This window comes from Rhinoderma darwinii, chromosome 3 (assembly GCF_050947455.1).
Source record: "Rhinoderma darwinii isolate aRhiDar2 chromosome 3, aRhiDar2.hap1, whole genome shotgun sequence".
NCBI classification, from domain to species: domain Eukaryota; kingdom Metazoa; phylum Chordata; class Amphibia; order Anura; family Rhinodermatidae; genus Rhinoderma; species Rhinoderma darwinii.
In genome coordinates, this window is record NC_134689.1 from 122,801,616 (window position 1) to 122,817,903 (window position 16,288).

At 41.7% G+C, this 16,288-nt stretch overlaps 1 protein-coding gene across 3 annotated transcripts in view; it reads left to right on the forward strand.

The window, feature by feature from the left end:
- The first annotated feature begins 2,378 nt into the window (after nucleotides 1–2,378).
- Nucleotides 2,379–16,288, forward strand: part of B4GALT7 (beta-1,4-galactosyltransferase 7) — a 35,794-nt gene continuing 21,884 nt past the window's right edge. For 2 of the 3 annotated variants that reach the window (XM_075860055.1, XM_075860057.1), the window contains exons 1-3: nucleotides 2,379–2,925; nucleotides 7,587–7,925; nucleotides 10,414–10,639. In XM_075860055.1, the coding sequence (XP_075716170.1) occupies nucleotides 2,876–2,925; nucleotides 7,587–7,925; nucleotides 10,414–10,639 (615 nt within the window). In that variant the 5' untranslated portion in view covers nucleotides 2,379–2,875. The remainder of the gene's footprint in view (nucleotides 2,926–7,586; nucleotides 7,926–10,413; nucleotides 10,640–16,288) is intronic. The other variant, XM_075860056.1, reaches the window with a different exon arrangement.

The following is a 16,288-nucleotide window of genomic DNA, read 5'->3' on the forward strand; positions in this document are numbered from 1 at the left end:
TGTTTTAAAATTTATCATACATCCCTCGGTTTATAATTTACCCCAATTTTACTTACCCTGATGCACTCCGCACAGCATATCCCCCCTCGTCTTTCCCCTCTGAGCCCTGCTGTGTGCCCAGGCAGCTGATAACAGCCACATGTAGGGTATTGCCATACCCGGGAGAACCCACATTACAGTTTATGGGGTGTAGGTCTCCGGTCAAAATGCTCACTACACCTCTAGATGAATGCCTTAAGGGTGTAGTTTTTAAAACGGGGTCACTTCTTGCGGGTTTCAACTGTACTGGTACCTCAGGGGCTTCTGCATACATGACTTCGCACTAGAAAATCCCCAGTAGGCCAAATGGTGGTCCTTTCCTTCTGAGCCCTCCCATGGGCCCAAACGGCAGTTTATCACAACAAATGGGATATTGCGGCACTCAGAACAAATTGCGCAACAGAATGGGGTATTTTGTTTCTTGTGAAAATAAGAAATTTTCAGCCAAAACTACATATTATTTGAAAAAAATAATTTTGTTTTCATTCCCAGCCCAATTCAAATTAGTTCTGTGCAAAAACTATGTGGTCAAAATAGTCACAACACCCATAAATGAATTCCTTGAGGGGTGTAGTTTCCAAAATGGGGTCACTTCTGGTGGGTTTCCATTGCTTTGATACCTCTGGGGCTCTGCAAATGCGACATGGCAGCCGAAAACCAATCCAGCAAAATCTGGACTCCAAAGAACACACAGCGCTCCTTCCCTTCTGAGCCCTCCCATGGGCCCAAACGGCAGTTTATCACCACAAATGGGGTATTGCCACACTAAGGACAAATTGGGCAACCAAATGGGGTATTTTGTTCCCTGTGAAAATAAGAAATTTTGATCACAAATGACATTTTATTGGAAAAAATGAAATTTTTTTCATTTCACAGCCCAATTCAAATACGTGCTGTGAAAAAACTGTGCGGTCAAAATGGTAACAACAACCATAAATGAATTCCTTGAGGGGTGTAGTTTCCAAAATGGGGTCACTATTGGGGGATTCCTACTGTTTTGGCACCTCAACACCTCTTCAAACCTGGCATGCTGCCTAAAATATATTCTAATAAAAAAGAGGACTCAAAATGCACTAGGTGCTTCTTTGCTTCTAGGGCTTGTGTTTTAGTCCACGAGCGCAGTAGGGCCACATGTGGGACATTTCTAAAAACTGCAGAATCTGGACAATACATATTTAGTAGTGTTTCTCTGGTAAAACCTTCTGTGTTACAGAAAAAAAAATGAATAAAATTGAAATTCCGCAAGAAAAATGAAATTTGCAAAGTTCACCTCCACTTTGCTTTAATTCCTGTGAAATGCCTGAAGGGTTAAAAAACTTTCTAAATGCTGTTTTGAATACTTTGAGGGGTCTAGTTTTTAAAATGGGGTGTTTTATCAGGGTTTCTAATACATAGGCCCCACAAAGCCACTTCAGAACTGAACAGGTACCTTAAAAAAAAGTCTTTTGACATTTTCTTAAAAATATGAGAAATTGCTGTTTATGTTCTAAGCCTTGTAACGTCCAAGAAAAATAAAAGAATGTTCAAAAAACGATGCCAATCTAAAGTAGACATATGGGAAATGTGAACTAGTAACTATTTTGGGTGGTATAACCGTCTGTTTTACAAGCAGATGCATTTAAATTCTGAAAAATGCAATTTTTTCAAAATTTTCTCTAAATTTTGCAATTTTTCACCAATAAACACTGAATATATCGACCAAATTTTACCCCGAACATGAAGCCCAATGTGTCACGAGAAAACAATCTCAGAATCGCTTGGGTAGGTTTAAGCATTCCCACGTTATTACCACATAAAGTGAAATATGTCAGATTTGAAAAATGGGCTCTGAGCCTTAAGGCCAAAACTAGGCTGCGTCCTTAAGGGGTTAACTAACGCGTGCTAAAAATGGCTAAACGGTGTCTGGTCCTGAAGGCTCAAAATAGCCCGGTCCTGAACTGGTTAATAATGTAACAATATTTGTTTGTATTTACCTGGGTGGCATGTTGGCATCATCAGGCATGTTTTGACCAGCTGCACCCTTTACCAATTACTCCACTATGAAAAATTGTACATCATTCATCTAAAGTTCCAAACTTTAGTAATAAGTGATCGCCTTCTCTCTCCGCTCACAAAAGTAGATCTATATTTATATTCTAGCAGAAACGCTAATCCAAAGCCAATTTCCTTAAAAATAAATAAAAACATTTAAAAAAATCATATATATTTTATTTTTTCAAAAGTAAATACAGCTTATGTTTCCCACACTAGTTTATGCAGCGAGTCTAGAAAATGCATAGGAACGTTTAGCGCCGGAACCTTTAGGACCCTGCTTGGGGGGAATGAGTTGAGTGAAGGACCAGTGTCTAAAAAGCCAGCGTGTAACGGGTTGGAGTGGTGCTCCGGGCGTTATGGACCCTGTACTGTCGGCTTAGTGTGAGAGTATAGATCTGCTTGTGTATCCGGACAGACTGACTTGCGTTGGATACTGCAGGGCATGTGAGCGGCTTCTTGTCGGAACTCTTTTCTAGACGTACTTTAGTAAATTGTACTACCACATTAGACACGGCTTTGTATGGATTGGTGCGTCGTCTTTTCTGAGGTTTTAATATGGCAGATATAACTAAATGGTTTTGCTAGAAGTTACCATGTACATTAGATATTGATTTTATGCCCCCTCCCTTGTCTGTTAGAAGAGAATCATGTCATACAGTCACGACTGTGCTACTATCGGGACTAGGTGAATAGTCTGATGTGGAGGCAGATGTAGCTCAGGCTGTAGAATGCTTTTATTGTTGGCCATAGATGGTTATGAATATGTGAATTTATTGTACTACTAAGTTGCACATAATCAGAGATGTACTTGACCCGAAGGAAACCGGCCTTGTATCTGCGAGAGGACAGTAGGTGAGCACTTCATATGCTTCGTATCCTTTATCTGTTTAGTATTGCAGGTCGCTGTAGTGGGACTCGCGTCTGCCCCCATTGGCTCTGGAAATCTGCGTTGTCAATGTGCATCCAAACAGTACTTAGTTCTAGGTGGAATTGTGGTCTTACTCCGTTGATGTGTTATCCATATATATATATATATATATATATATATATATATATATATATACGCCTCTGTTCATACTTGTGTTATGACTTCTATCTTTTAGTGGGGGCCAGGTTTCATTCATGGATGGCATAGCGGTGCATGCTAGGCTGTACTGAGCAACAGAAACTTTGCAGAAAGGAATGCAGATCTGAACAGAGCGTAATGGGTGGTGGGGGGTTATTGGCAGTGGACCCCCTTGTCTTAGTTAAAGAGGCTCTGTCACCACATTATAAGTGCCCTATCTCCTACATAAGGAGACCGGCGCTATAATGTGGGTGACAGCAGTGCTTTTTATTTAGAAAAACAATCTATTATCACCAAGTTATGACCTAGTTTAGATTTATTCGAATGACTTTCTTAATGCCCAACTGGGCGTGTTTTTACTTTTGACCAACTGGGCGTTGTGGAGAGAAGTGCATGACGCTGACCAATCGGCGTCATACACTTCCCTCCGTTCATTTACTCTGCACATAGTGGTCCTGCGTTGTTCACGCTGTGGTGTCACTTACACCCACATTAACGTTACTGAAGTGTCCTGACAGTGAATAGACATCACGACAGGACGGGATGTCTAATCACAATCCCGACACTTCAGTAACGTCTGTGTGGGACGCACAGCACATCGAGATCACATTGTGCTGTTATTTACAGCGTGATCTCGCGAAATTACGCTTGCTGTGCTGAAAGTCCCACACAAACGTTACTGAAGTGACGGGATTGTGAATAGACATCACGTCCTGTCTGGTAGTGATGTCTATTACATTAAGGGGTTAATAGACAACTGGGCGTGTTTTTACTTTTTACCAACTGGGCGTTATACAGAGGAGTGTATGACGCTGCCCAATCAGCCTCCTACACTTCTCATTGTCCCAGCTCATTGTCCCAGCGTGATTGTCCCAGCGTGATTGTCCCAGCGTGATTGTCCCAGCGTGATTGTCCCAGCGTGATTGTTCCAGCGTGATTGTTCCAGCGTGATTGTGCAGTGAAAGAAGCCGAGCTGGAACAATGAGAAGTGTATGACACTGATTGGTCAGCGTCATACACTCCTCTGTACAACACCCAGTTGGTCATAAGTAAAAACACTCCCAGTTGTTTATTAAGAAACTAATTAGCATAAATCTTGTTATTTTGCGTGATGAGTTGTAGTTTTTTCACGGCACCAGTTATTGTACCATGTAATGTAGTGGGGAACTGGGGAAAAAATATTCGTGGGGTGTAATAGGGGAAAAAAAACAGCGATTCCTCAATCCTTTTTGGGGGGTTTTGTCTTTGTGACATTCAACGTGTGGTAAAAACGTCCATGTTAACTTTATTCTGCGGGTCAATACAATTACAGCGATAACTATTTTTTTTTTTTTTTTATGTTTTACTACTTTTGCAAGGAAAAAACTGATTGTTAAAAACCCAATTTGAGTTTTGTCGCCGTATTCTGAGAGCCATAACTCTTTTTATTTTTCCATTGAGCGGAATGCGGGCTTATTTTTTGCGAGCAGGCTGAAGTTTCTATTGGTAACCTTTTGGGGTACGTGAGACTTTTTGATCACTTTTTATTTTATTTTTATGGGAGATGAGGTGGCAAAAAACAGCGATTCTGGTGGTTTTAATGTTTTACGACGTTCACCGTGCAGACTAAATGGGACATTACAGGGGGCCGCCCCGGTTTCTAGTCATTTAAATGCCGCAGCCGCTATTGACCATGGCATTTAACTGGGTTAAATGAACGGGATCGTGCTTGAGCGGGACCCTGAAGTAATAGTCACAGAACAAGCCCGCTGAAAATAATTGAGGCGATACATGCCTTAACTTTATTCCCTCTTCTACCCCGTATGACATGCTTTGTTACCCAGTCAATTCATTTTGAGTAATGAGCCCCTTTAATTCTCCCACAATCTTTGCTCGGTTCATTATTGTGGTGTATTCATATTAAAGTGATATTCCTACTTGAGATATTTATCACCTATCCATTGGATGGGTAATAAGTGTTAAATCGGTGGCGGTCCAACCGCTCGGGTCCCCACAGATCACTAGAAAGGGAGTCCCCTGCACCCGCCACCCCCTGCTGCATGATTGCGGCTAGGAGGAGTTTAAATGGAGTGGCGGTTCAGATTGCGTCCTGACGCTCTATTCAAAGTCTATGGCACATGCTCGACTGCCCCTTCCTTGCAAACTCCTAGTCGCAGTTGTTCTAGTGATCGGCAGGGGATGCCAGCGGTCGGACCCCGAGCAATCTAACACGAGATAGATAATAAATCTTTCTATAAGGTGAATTGACTTGCTGACCACAGAATGGGGCTGTGAAACAGTCATGCAGTTTAATTTTGTCTATGTACAGTGAAGGAAATAAGTATTTGATTCCTTGCTGATTTTGTAAGTTTGCCCACTGTCAAATACATGAACAGTCTAGAATTTTTAGGCTAGGTTAATTTTACCAGTGAGAGATAGATTATCTAAAAAAAAACAGAAAATCACATAGTTAAAGTTATATATATTTATTTGCATTGTGCACAGAGAAATAAGTATTTGATCCCTTTTGGCAAACCAGACTTAATACTTGGTGGCAAAATCCTTGTTGGCAAGCACAGCAGTCAGACGTTTTTTTGTAGTTGATGATGAGGTTTGCACACATGTTAGATGGAATTTTGGCCCACTCCTCTTTGCAGATCATCTGTAAATCATTAAGATTTCGAGGCTGTCGCTTGGCAACTCGGATCTTCAGCTCCCTCCATAAGTTTTCGATGGGATTAAGGTCTGGAAACTGGCTAGGCCACTCCATGACCTTAATGTGCTTCTTTTTGAGCCACTCCTTTGTTGCCTTGGCTGTATGTTTCGGGTCATTGTCATTCTGGAAGACCCAGCCACGAGCCATTTTTAATGTCCTGGTGGAGGGAAGGAGGTTGTCACTCAGGATTTGACGGTACATGGCTCCATCCATTCTCCCATTGATGCGGTGAAGTAGTCCTGTGCCCTTAGCAGAGAAACACCCCAAAACATAATGTTTCCACCTCCATGCTTGACAGTGGGGACGGTGTTCTTTGGGCCATAGGCAGCATTTCTCTTCCTCCAAACACGGCGAGTTGAGTTAATGCCAAAGAGCTCAATTTTAGTCTCATCTGACCACAGCACCTTCTCCCAATCACTCTCAGAATCATCCAGATGTTCATTTGCAAACTTCAGATGGGCCTGTACATTTGCCTTCTTGAGCAGGGGGACCTTGCGGACACTGCAGGATTTTAATCCATTACGGCGTAATGTGTTACCAATGGTTTTCTTGGTGACTGTGGTCCCAGCTGCCTTGAGATCATTAACAAGTTCCCCCCGTGTAGTTTTCGGCTGAGCTCTCACCTTCCTCAGGATCAAGGATACCCCACGAGGTGAGATTTTGCATGGAGCCCCAGATCGATGTCGATTGACAGTCATTTTGTATGTCTTCCATTTTCTTACTATTGCACCAACAATTGTCTCCTTCTCACCCAGCGTCTTACTTATGGTTTTGTAGCCCATTCCAGCCTTGTGCAGGTCTATGATCTTGTCCCTGACATCCTTAGAAAGCTCTTTGGTCTTGCCCATGTTGTAGAGGTTAGAGTCAGACTGATTAATTGAGTCTGTGGACAGGAGTCTTTTATACAGGTGACCATGTAAGACAGCTGTCTTTAATGCAGGCACCAAGTTGATTTGGAGCGTGTAACTGGTCTGGAGGAGGCTGAACTCTTAGGGTATGTTCACATGCTAGCTTGCTTTTACGGCTGAAATGACAGCCTGTTTTCAGAAGAAAACAGCTGCCTCGTTTCAGCCGTAAAAGCTCCTCCTCGTATTTTACGAGGCGTCTGAGACGCTCGTAAATCTTGAGCTGTGCTTCATTGAGTTCAATGAAGAACAGCTCAAATTACATGTCAAAGAAGTGCCCTGCACTTCTTTGCCGAGGCAGTCAATTTACGCGTCGTCGTTTGACAGCTGTCAAACGACGACGCGTAAATTACAGGTTGTCTGCACAATACGTCGGCAAACCCATTCAAATGAATGGGTAGATGTTTGCCGACGTATTGTAGCCCTATTTTCAGGCGTAAAACGAGGCATAATATGCCTCGTTTACGTCTGAAAATAGGTAGTGTGAACCCAGCCTTAATGGTTGGTAGGGGATCAAATACTTATTTCTCTGTGCACAATGCAAATAAATATATATAATTTTGACTATGTGATTTTCTGTTTTTTTTTTTTATATAATCTATCGCTCACTGGTAAAATTAACCTAGCCTAAAAATTCTAGACTGTTCATGACTTTGACAGTGGGCAAACTTACAAAATCAGCAAGGGATCAAATACTTATTTCCTCCACTGTATATGTAACAGGCTTAATCTCAATTTAAGCCAAAAACCGTTCCCATATTCTAATCCTACAGCAGAACATCTATCCTAACATTATGGTTCAGCTTGCCTTTGGAGATATTCATTACCATTTCTTTTTCTATTGTAGGTCAGGTCTTTTTCTTGGGATTCTCCCCAGAAAATGCAGCATCTTCAAGCTGTTCCTCACCTGCTTGCTGCTTGGTTTTCTTTCAATGCTGTGGCTGCAACTCAGCTGTACAGGTGATGTCAGGAAGCAAGAAGAGGTGCTGCCCAAACAGTCCTGTCCCCCTATTTCTAGAACTGTGAATGAGGATCCTTCATGGGGTCCACATCGTCTTGCTTTGCTTGTTCCTTTTCGGGAACGATTTGAGGAACTCTTGAGTTTTGTCCCCCATATGCACCAGTACCTGTCTGAGAAAAAGATTCGACACCATATATTTGTCATAAACCAGGTGGATCATTACAGGTTTGTATGGCCTCGGTTATGTTTCAACATTGACTATGATATACTATTACAGTGCACCGTTAGCTCGAATTGACTAAGATAGCAACACCTGTGTTATTGTGATTGTCATTTAAAAGTAAATAAAAAAAATTATTTCCTATAGAGCTACACGAGGGGTGTCCCAGAAGTAATGAGAATGATTTTTTTTTTTTACGCTCCCACAACTGCTCTGTGAGGAAAGTGCGGATGGAGCTTGTTGCGTGGGTATCCCAACTATACTACGGCCGGACTATCCTCAGCTGAGCCCGAGCCTTTTGAAGCATCTGTATGTTACAAAAGTGCACCCTTGTTTTTCCTCTAGTCACGGACGGAAATGCAGACACAGCCATCCTATAGCCCTGGCTTGGCACTGTGTGACTTGATTTTGGGGAACAAAAAACAAACAAAAAACAAACACCTGGAAGGACATAATTTTGCTACTGTTGAAAACGTCCAGTCAGCTGCGACCGGGGCTCTGAACAACCTCTCACATGAAGATTTCAGAGAATGGCAGTGTCGCTGGAATCGTTGCGTTTAGTCTGAGAGGGACTTACTTTGAAGGTGATCGAGCCTAATTGTATGTTTTTTGAATTAAAGGATTTCTTTGGAAATCATTCTCATTACTTTTGGGATGCACCTCGTGTATATATATTGAGTATCTTTGTTTTGGTAACATTACCTTTTTTATTAGTAGTTCACTTTCTACTTCTTTGTATTTTTAATAAATAGCATATATTGCTGACTTTAGGTAGAGAAGCCAATGTACCCCTTTAAAAATGTAAAATCGTCCTCTATTTTAAACCCAGTTGACCCCCCGCTGCATGCGTCCAAGCTACTTCCATGTCTGTGGGTGGGCTTGCAGCCGGCAGCTGCATGACAGTTGGGCAGCACAAGAAGGGTTAATTGCATTAGGACGGATTATGCATTACTGCGCATGCCTGGAGCTGTTCTAATAACGTCTATTGGCAGCTTCTGAGAGGAAGTCTGCGTAGGTGGCTGGAAGAACGTGGGGCGCTAGTATGCGCTTACATCTTTAAAGTCCCAAGGTGGCTGTGTCTAGGAGCATCAGACATATATTTTTTTGGATTGCAGTATAGATTATGGTAGGGACATGTTTAATAAATGATGTACGGTATATGATTATATTTTGTGACGTTAATAACTTTATTATTTGCAATATAATCTAACCAATACCTCGATTTGTCCATAATATTATTTTTTTGCAAAATATTTGATTAAAGCCATTTTAATCTGCTTATCTAAAACCTGTGCTTTTTGACTATAGCTGGCCATTCTCCTTCGCTAGAAATAAGATAATTGTTCACGTTGTCTAAGGGTATGTGCACACACGAAAACAGCTCCGTATTTTCAGAAGTTTTTTAATCAAACTCGTGTTTTTCGCTGCATTTTTTACGGTTGCTTTTGTAGCTGTTTTTCTAGTCAATGAAAAACTGCTCCAAAAAGGGCCCAAGAAGTGACATGCACTTCTTTTTCACGGGCGTATTTTTGCGTGCCGTTTTTGGAAAACGAAGCGTAAAAAAAACGCCCCGTCGGAACCGAACGCCGTATTTCCCATTGAAATCAATGGGCAGAAGTTTGGAGGCGTTCTGCTTGCATTTTTCGAGGCGTAAACGCCCCGAAATAAGCCTGAAAACACTCCGTGTGAACAGATCCTTACACCTAATGGCTAAGAAGTTGGTTAGCGAAGTCTGTTGCTTGCTCGGCTATTTCTGTCACTCCTGTAGACTTCAGTTGAGAGGGTCAAGCGCCCTCCTTCTCCATTTAACTGTATGAAGAGTGCGGTGGCTGGGAATCGACGAACGGTTATCGTCTGACCCCCATTCTTTAGTGGGTGTGGATTCATAATAAGATGGGGATTCCTCTTCAGGCCGGGTTCACACATGGTGTATTTGTCATGGATTTCCAGTTGTAGAGTGCAGTACAATTCTGCAACAAAGTACAATGCAATGTAAGTGGGGCTAATTCTGCAGGTAAAATCAGAATCCATTCTGGTACGTGTGGACCTGGCCTAAGGGTTAATGATGCGCACCACATTTCTTTATTCTGATTCCGTGCATCTGTTTTTTAATCTGTATTCCCCAAGTTGCTCTCAATTCTCCTCCTGGTTTGTAAATCTGAATTGTTTTCTCTGTTTAAGGAAAAAACAGACCGATGCTAAATTTATGACAAACCGGATTAAAATCTTTTATTACAATTCATTGACTGCGCTGCTTATTTATTCTCCTCTCTGTTTTTCTTCATTTAAAACAGAATCAGAAATGTCTGAAAAAAAACATGTAAGCTTGAAAGGTGATAGTTTGTGGATAATCCAAGTACCCTGTCATATATATATGTATATATATATAATTATTTTTTTTTAAATGGAGTCGGGGAACACAATTTAAAGGCAATTTTTACTTAAATCACCAGTAGTGTGTAATAGCCTGACACATTTTATGCTCTTCATCAGGTTTAACAGGGCTTCTTTGATAAATGTGGGCTTCTTGGAGAGTGGGAACGATACGGACTACATCGCAATGCATGATGTTGACCTGCTACCTCTTAACCCAAATCTGGACTATGGATTCCCAGAAAAGGGTCCCTTTCACGTGGCGTCCCCAGAACTGCATCCCCTGTATCATTACAAGACCTACGTCGGGGGGATTTTGCTACTTACCAAACAGCATTATGAACTGGTGAGTGTTTAATGTTCACATAATAGAAGACCTATGAGAATACATTTTTAAAATGTCCTTTAATGTAAAAAATTTTTTTTTATTTATGCTGAGATATGATTGCCTGAAAGGGGTTTTCCACTAAGCACATTTATCCCCTACCCACTGTATGTATGATTGCTTGGAGCTCACCACGAGCGGACCCCCACGATCACTGGAAATGGGGTCCTGACCCCTTTTCCTCCTCATTGCACGATCGCAGTGGGAATGATCTTGAGTGGATCGGCTATCGCGCAATCTCTGCACTTCGTTACTCTGTCTGTGGTAGTTACAGCAGAGGAAGCGTGATGTCGTTGTAACCTGTCATTTACAGCGAGATCTCGCGAGATTACGCTTCCTCTGCTGTAACTACCACAGACAGAGTAACGAAGTGCAGAGATTGTGAATAGACATTCACTTTCTAAACACTTCAGTAACGTTAATATGTCAGTATAAGAGGAGTAAATGAATGGAGAGAAGTGTATGATGCTGATTGGTCAGCGTCATACACTCCCCTGTACAACGCCCACTTGGTCTAAAGTAAAAAACACACCCACTTGGGCATTAAGCAACTCATTAGCATAAATCTAAAATCGCTAATAAAGTGGTAAAAATAGATCGTTTTTTTTTTAAATAAAAAGCATTACTGTCACCTACATTATAGTGCTGATCTCCTTATGTAGGAGATAGGGCACTTATAATGTGGTGACAGAGCCTCTTTAAGCTCATTGAATACGGTATCTTCAGGAAGAATTGGAACGCCGATTGCGAGACAGTTCTTCCCTCCAATATCAGTGCCTGACCTCACAAATTCTCTTTGCTAACACTAGCGGCGTTACAAATAGGCTGTTATTCGGCAAGATACGCCATGCCTGACGACCAGCACATTATCCCTCCACGTATTACACATAGTACTGACACCCCATGTACTATTCACAGCACTGACCCCTATTCATCACATTTATTTATTTATTTTTATTACATTATTACACAGTTCTGACACTTTCATACATACATATTTATTTTTTACCATCCATTCACACCCTAGCACTACACTGACACTCATTTATTGCACACCTTTGAGCACTTAGTTCGCCACTCCCCTCAAGACTAGTGGGAGGGGCTATCACTATTTAATGCACACTCCTTCTGCAGCATTCTTTGACTCGTCTGCGTCCTGATGGGAACGGGTTTTCACCCACCCACCTACCTAGTAAGTATGGCCTTTTTTGTGGTTTTGATGATATCTATGTCCCATTTTTTCTGTTTGTCCCATACATTCATGTATTACTATACTGAGCTGTGCGGCTGCGCAGCTCAGTATCGAAATACAGGAAATAGCGGTATCGAACCGTTTAGGGATGCACAGTATCGAAGTTTCGATGCACCCTGCATCCCTAATTCGCTGATCGCTTTACTTCTGTCAGGGAAGCGATCAGAGACTGAGCTTGTGTAGATTCATAGCTGTAAAGGTGCCACATACAATTTAGTGCCTACAAAGTACCAAAATTAACCAATGGATCACCCATTAGCCAGACTACTGTGCCCCATGCACCTGTCCTGTGCCCATCTGCACCACAGAACAGTAACCTTGATGCCCCATCATAAGACTCGCAGCCACCTGTGCCTTATCAGTCTCCTTTGCCGAAGTTTCAATGCCCAGTCTCCTTTGTCACCTGTCATTCACTTCCCATAGAAGTGTGTAAATAGTGGGGAAAATATTAAATTACTAACCCCTTCTTTGCCGCATTACTACCCTCCTGTGCCTGATCGGCACCAATCGGCTTCATCAGCACTCTGTGTCTCCAGTATCAACTGTGATCCCTGTAATTTACTTCCCAGCGATGGGTGTAAAATAAATGAACCCCTTCATCTTCTCATCGCTACCCTCATTGTATCCTTTGCCTAATTGGGACGAATCTGTGGCCCACAGCAAACTCCTGTACCTCATCTCCATCCACCTGGACCTAACACATGTTACCCATGCGGTTTTGTTGAGGGACACAATACATTGGGTATAGGGAATTAGTTATTGTTTAAAAACAAAGAAAAAACGCAAAAAATATTTAACATTAGTTTTACAGAAGATTAAAAAAACAAAACGAGTAATCGGCAGTCTACTGCTGAAGAACCATATGCCTTGATCTTTGAGGAATCTGACTCCAGCAGTGCGGATGAGGTGACATTTTTAGTGTCATCTTCCTCAAGTGACTCATCTTCTGATGAACCGCCATATAGGTGTCCAAGGGTAGGCAACAATAGTGCACAATCGCAGTCCAGTACAGCTGACTCCCCGCAGATAATTTTGTGCACCAGGTCACTGAATTTACTTTGACTCCAGGCATCAGTGAAATTAACTTTTTTTTTTTTACTGTTCTTCACTGATGACCTTGTGAACTGGATAGTGGCACAAACAAATATCTCTGGAGAGCAATTTATTGCCTTCAATCCTAATTTCTATTATGTCAAGCCTCAAAAATGAACTCTCACAGACCCCACTGAAATTCGCAAGTTCTGGGACCTTTTATTGAGTATGGGCTTTACCAAAAGACCCACAATATGTTCTTTTTGGAAAAGAGACAGCCTTTATCATTCCCCTCTTTATTTTCTTGTAATGCCCAGGACCCGTTTTGAAAGTATACTAAAATTCCTTCACATAACAATAAGTGCCCACACCGAAACTACCCCCATTACAGCCCAAAATTGTCAGGTCTATACCCCCAAAAATGCCTAGCAGTGGATGAATCCCTAGTCTACTTTAACCCCTTAAGGACGCAGCCTGTTTTGGCCTTCAGGACGCAGCCAATTTTTTCAAATCTGACATGTTTCACTTTATGTGGTAATAACTTCGGAATGCTTTTACCTATCCAAGCGATTCTGAGATTGTTTTCTCGTGACACATTGTACTTTGTTACTGGCAAAATTTAGCCAAAAATTAGCATTTTTCTAAATTGACATCTTCTTGTAAGACAGATAGTAATACCACACAAAATTGTTGCTAATTAACATCACCCATATGTCTACTTTAGATTGGCATCGTTTTTTGAACATCCTTTTATTTTTCTATGACATCACAAGGCTTAGAACTTTAGCAGCAATTTCTCACATTTTCAAGAAAATTTCAAAAGGCTATTTTTACAGGGACCAGTTCAGTTGTGAAGCGGATTTTAGGGCCTTATATATTAGAAACCCTCTAAGTCACCCCATTTTAAAAACTTTACCCCTCAAAGTATTCAAAACAGCATTTAGAAAGTTTCTTAACCCTTTAAGACGTTTCATAGGAATTAAGGCAAAGTAGATGTGAAATTTTGAAATTTTTTTTATTTATTTTTTTTCAGAAATTCATTTTTCATCTTTTTTTTTTGTAACACAAAGTTTTACCAGAGAAACTCAACTCAATATCTATTGCCCAGATTTTGCAGTTTTTAGAAATACCCCACATGTGGCCCTAGTGCACTTATTGACTGAAGCACAGGCCTCAGAAGTAAAGGAGCACCTAGAGGATTTTGAGGCCTCCTTTTTATTAGAAAATATTTTAGGCACCATGTCAGGTTTGAAAGACTCTTGTGGTGCCAAAACAGTGGAAATCCACCAAAAGTGAGCCCATTTTGGAAACAATACCCCTTGAGGAAATGATCTAGGGGTATAGTGAGCATTTTGACCCCGAAATTATTGGAAGTTGGCCGTTAAAATGAAAGAATGTAGATTTTCAAAGAAAATGTAGGTTTAGCTAATTTTTTTTCTAATTTTGCATAAGGACTAAATGAGAAAATGCACCACTACATTTGAAAAAGCAATTTCTCCCGAGTAAAACAATACCCCGCATGTGGTCATAAATGGCTGTTTGGACACACTGCAGGTCTTAGAATGGAAAGAGCGCCATTTGGCTTTTGGAGCTCAAATTTAGCAGGAATGGTTTGCGGAGACATCACATTTGCAAAGCCCCTAAGGGACCAAAACAGTGAAAACACAAAAAAAGTGACTCCATTTAGGAAACTACACGCCTTGAAGAATCCATCTAGGAGAGTAGTGAGCGTTTTGAACCCACAGGGGTTTCATATCTTTTATTAGAATTTGTCAGTGAAGATAAAAAAAAATCCTTTTTCTTCAATAAGACGTAGTTTTAGCTGAAAATTTTTCATTTTAACAAATAAAGGAATAAAAAAAAACCAACATTTGTAAAGCAACTTCTCTGGAGTACGGCAATACCCCATTTGTGGTGATAAACTGCTGTTTGAGCACATGGCAAGGATCAGAAGAGAAGGAACGCCATTTGACTTTTGGGGCACAGATTTTGCTGGATTGGTTTCTTGACACCATGTCACTTTTGCAAAGCTCCTAAGGTACCAGAACATTGGAAACTCCCCAAAAGTGACTCGATTCACGAAACCACACCCCTTGAGGAATTCATCTAGGGGTGTAGTGAGCATTTTGACCCTACAGGTGTTTCATAGATTTTATTATAATTGGGCAGTGAAAATAAAAAAAATACTTTTTCTTCAATAAGATGTAGTTTTAGCTGAAAATGTTTCATTTTCTCAACAAATAAATGAAGAAAAGCACCCCAACACTTGTAAAGCACTTGTACGGCAATACCACATATGTGGTCATAAACTGCTGTTTGGGCGCAGAGTAGGGCTCAGAAGGGAAGGAGCCAGATATTGCTTTTGGAGTACAGATTTTGCTGGATTGGTTTCTGGGCTCTATGTCGCATTTGCAAAGTCCCTGTGGGACGAAAACAGTGAATCCCCCCCCAGACGTGACCCCATTTTGGAAACTACACCACTCAAGGTATTCCCCTGGGGGTGTAGTGAGCATATTAACCCCACAGGTGACTGGCAGAAATTGGTGTGCACTCGATGTTGCAGAATGAAAATGGGATTTTTTCCATATATATCCTAATATGTGGTGCCCAGCTTTTGTCACCATAACAAGACAGCTCTCTTATTATGCTCTGTTTCCCGGTTTTAGAAACACCCTACGTGTGGCCCTATTCTGTTGCCTGGACATTCGACCAGGCTCAGGAGTGAAAGTGTACAATGTGAAATTAAGGGCGGATTCAGACGAACGTTGCGTTTTTGCGCGCGCAAAAACCACTTGACAGCTGCGTGTGTCATCCGTGTATATTGCGCGGCTGCGTGATTTTCGCGCAGCCGCCATCATAGAGATGAGGCTAGTCGACGTCAGTCACTGTCCAGGGTGCTGAAAGAGTTAACTGATCGGCAGTATCTCTTTCAGCACCCTCGACAGTGAATGCCGATCACAATATTGAGAAACCTGTTAAAAAAAAAAGAAAACGTTCGTACTTACCGAGAACTTCCCTCCCGGCCGTTGCCTTGGTGACGCGTCCTTGGTGACGCGCCTCTCGACATCTGGCCCCACCTCCCTGGATGACGCCGCAGTCCATGTGACCGCTGCAGCCTGTGCTTGGCCTATGATTGGCTGGAGCTGTCACTTGGACTGAATTGTCATCCCGGGAGGTCAGACTGGAGGAAGAAGCCGGGAGTTATCGGTAAGCCAGAACTTCTTTTTTTTTTTTTTTTACAAGTTCACGTATATTGGGATCGAAAGTCACTGTCCAGGGTGCTGAACCAGTTTAACTCTTTCAGCACCCTGGACAGTGACTATCTC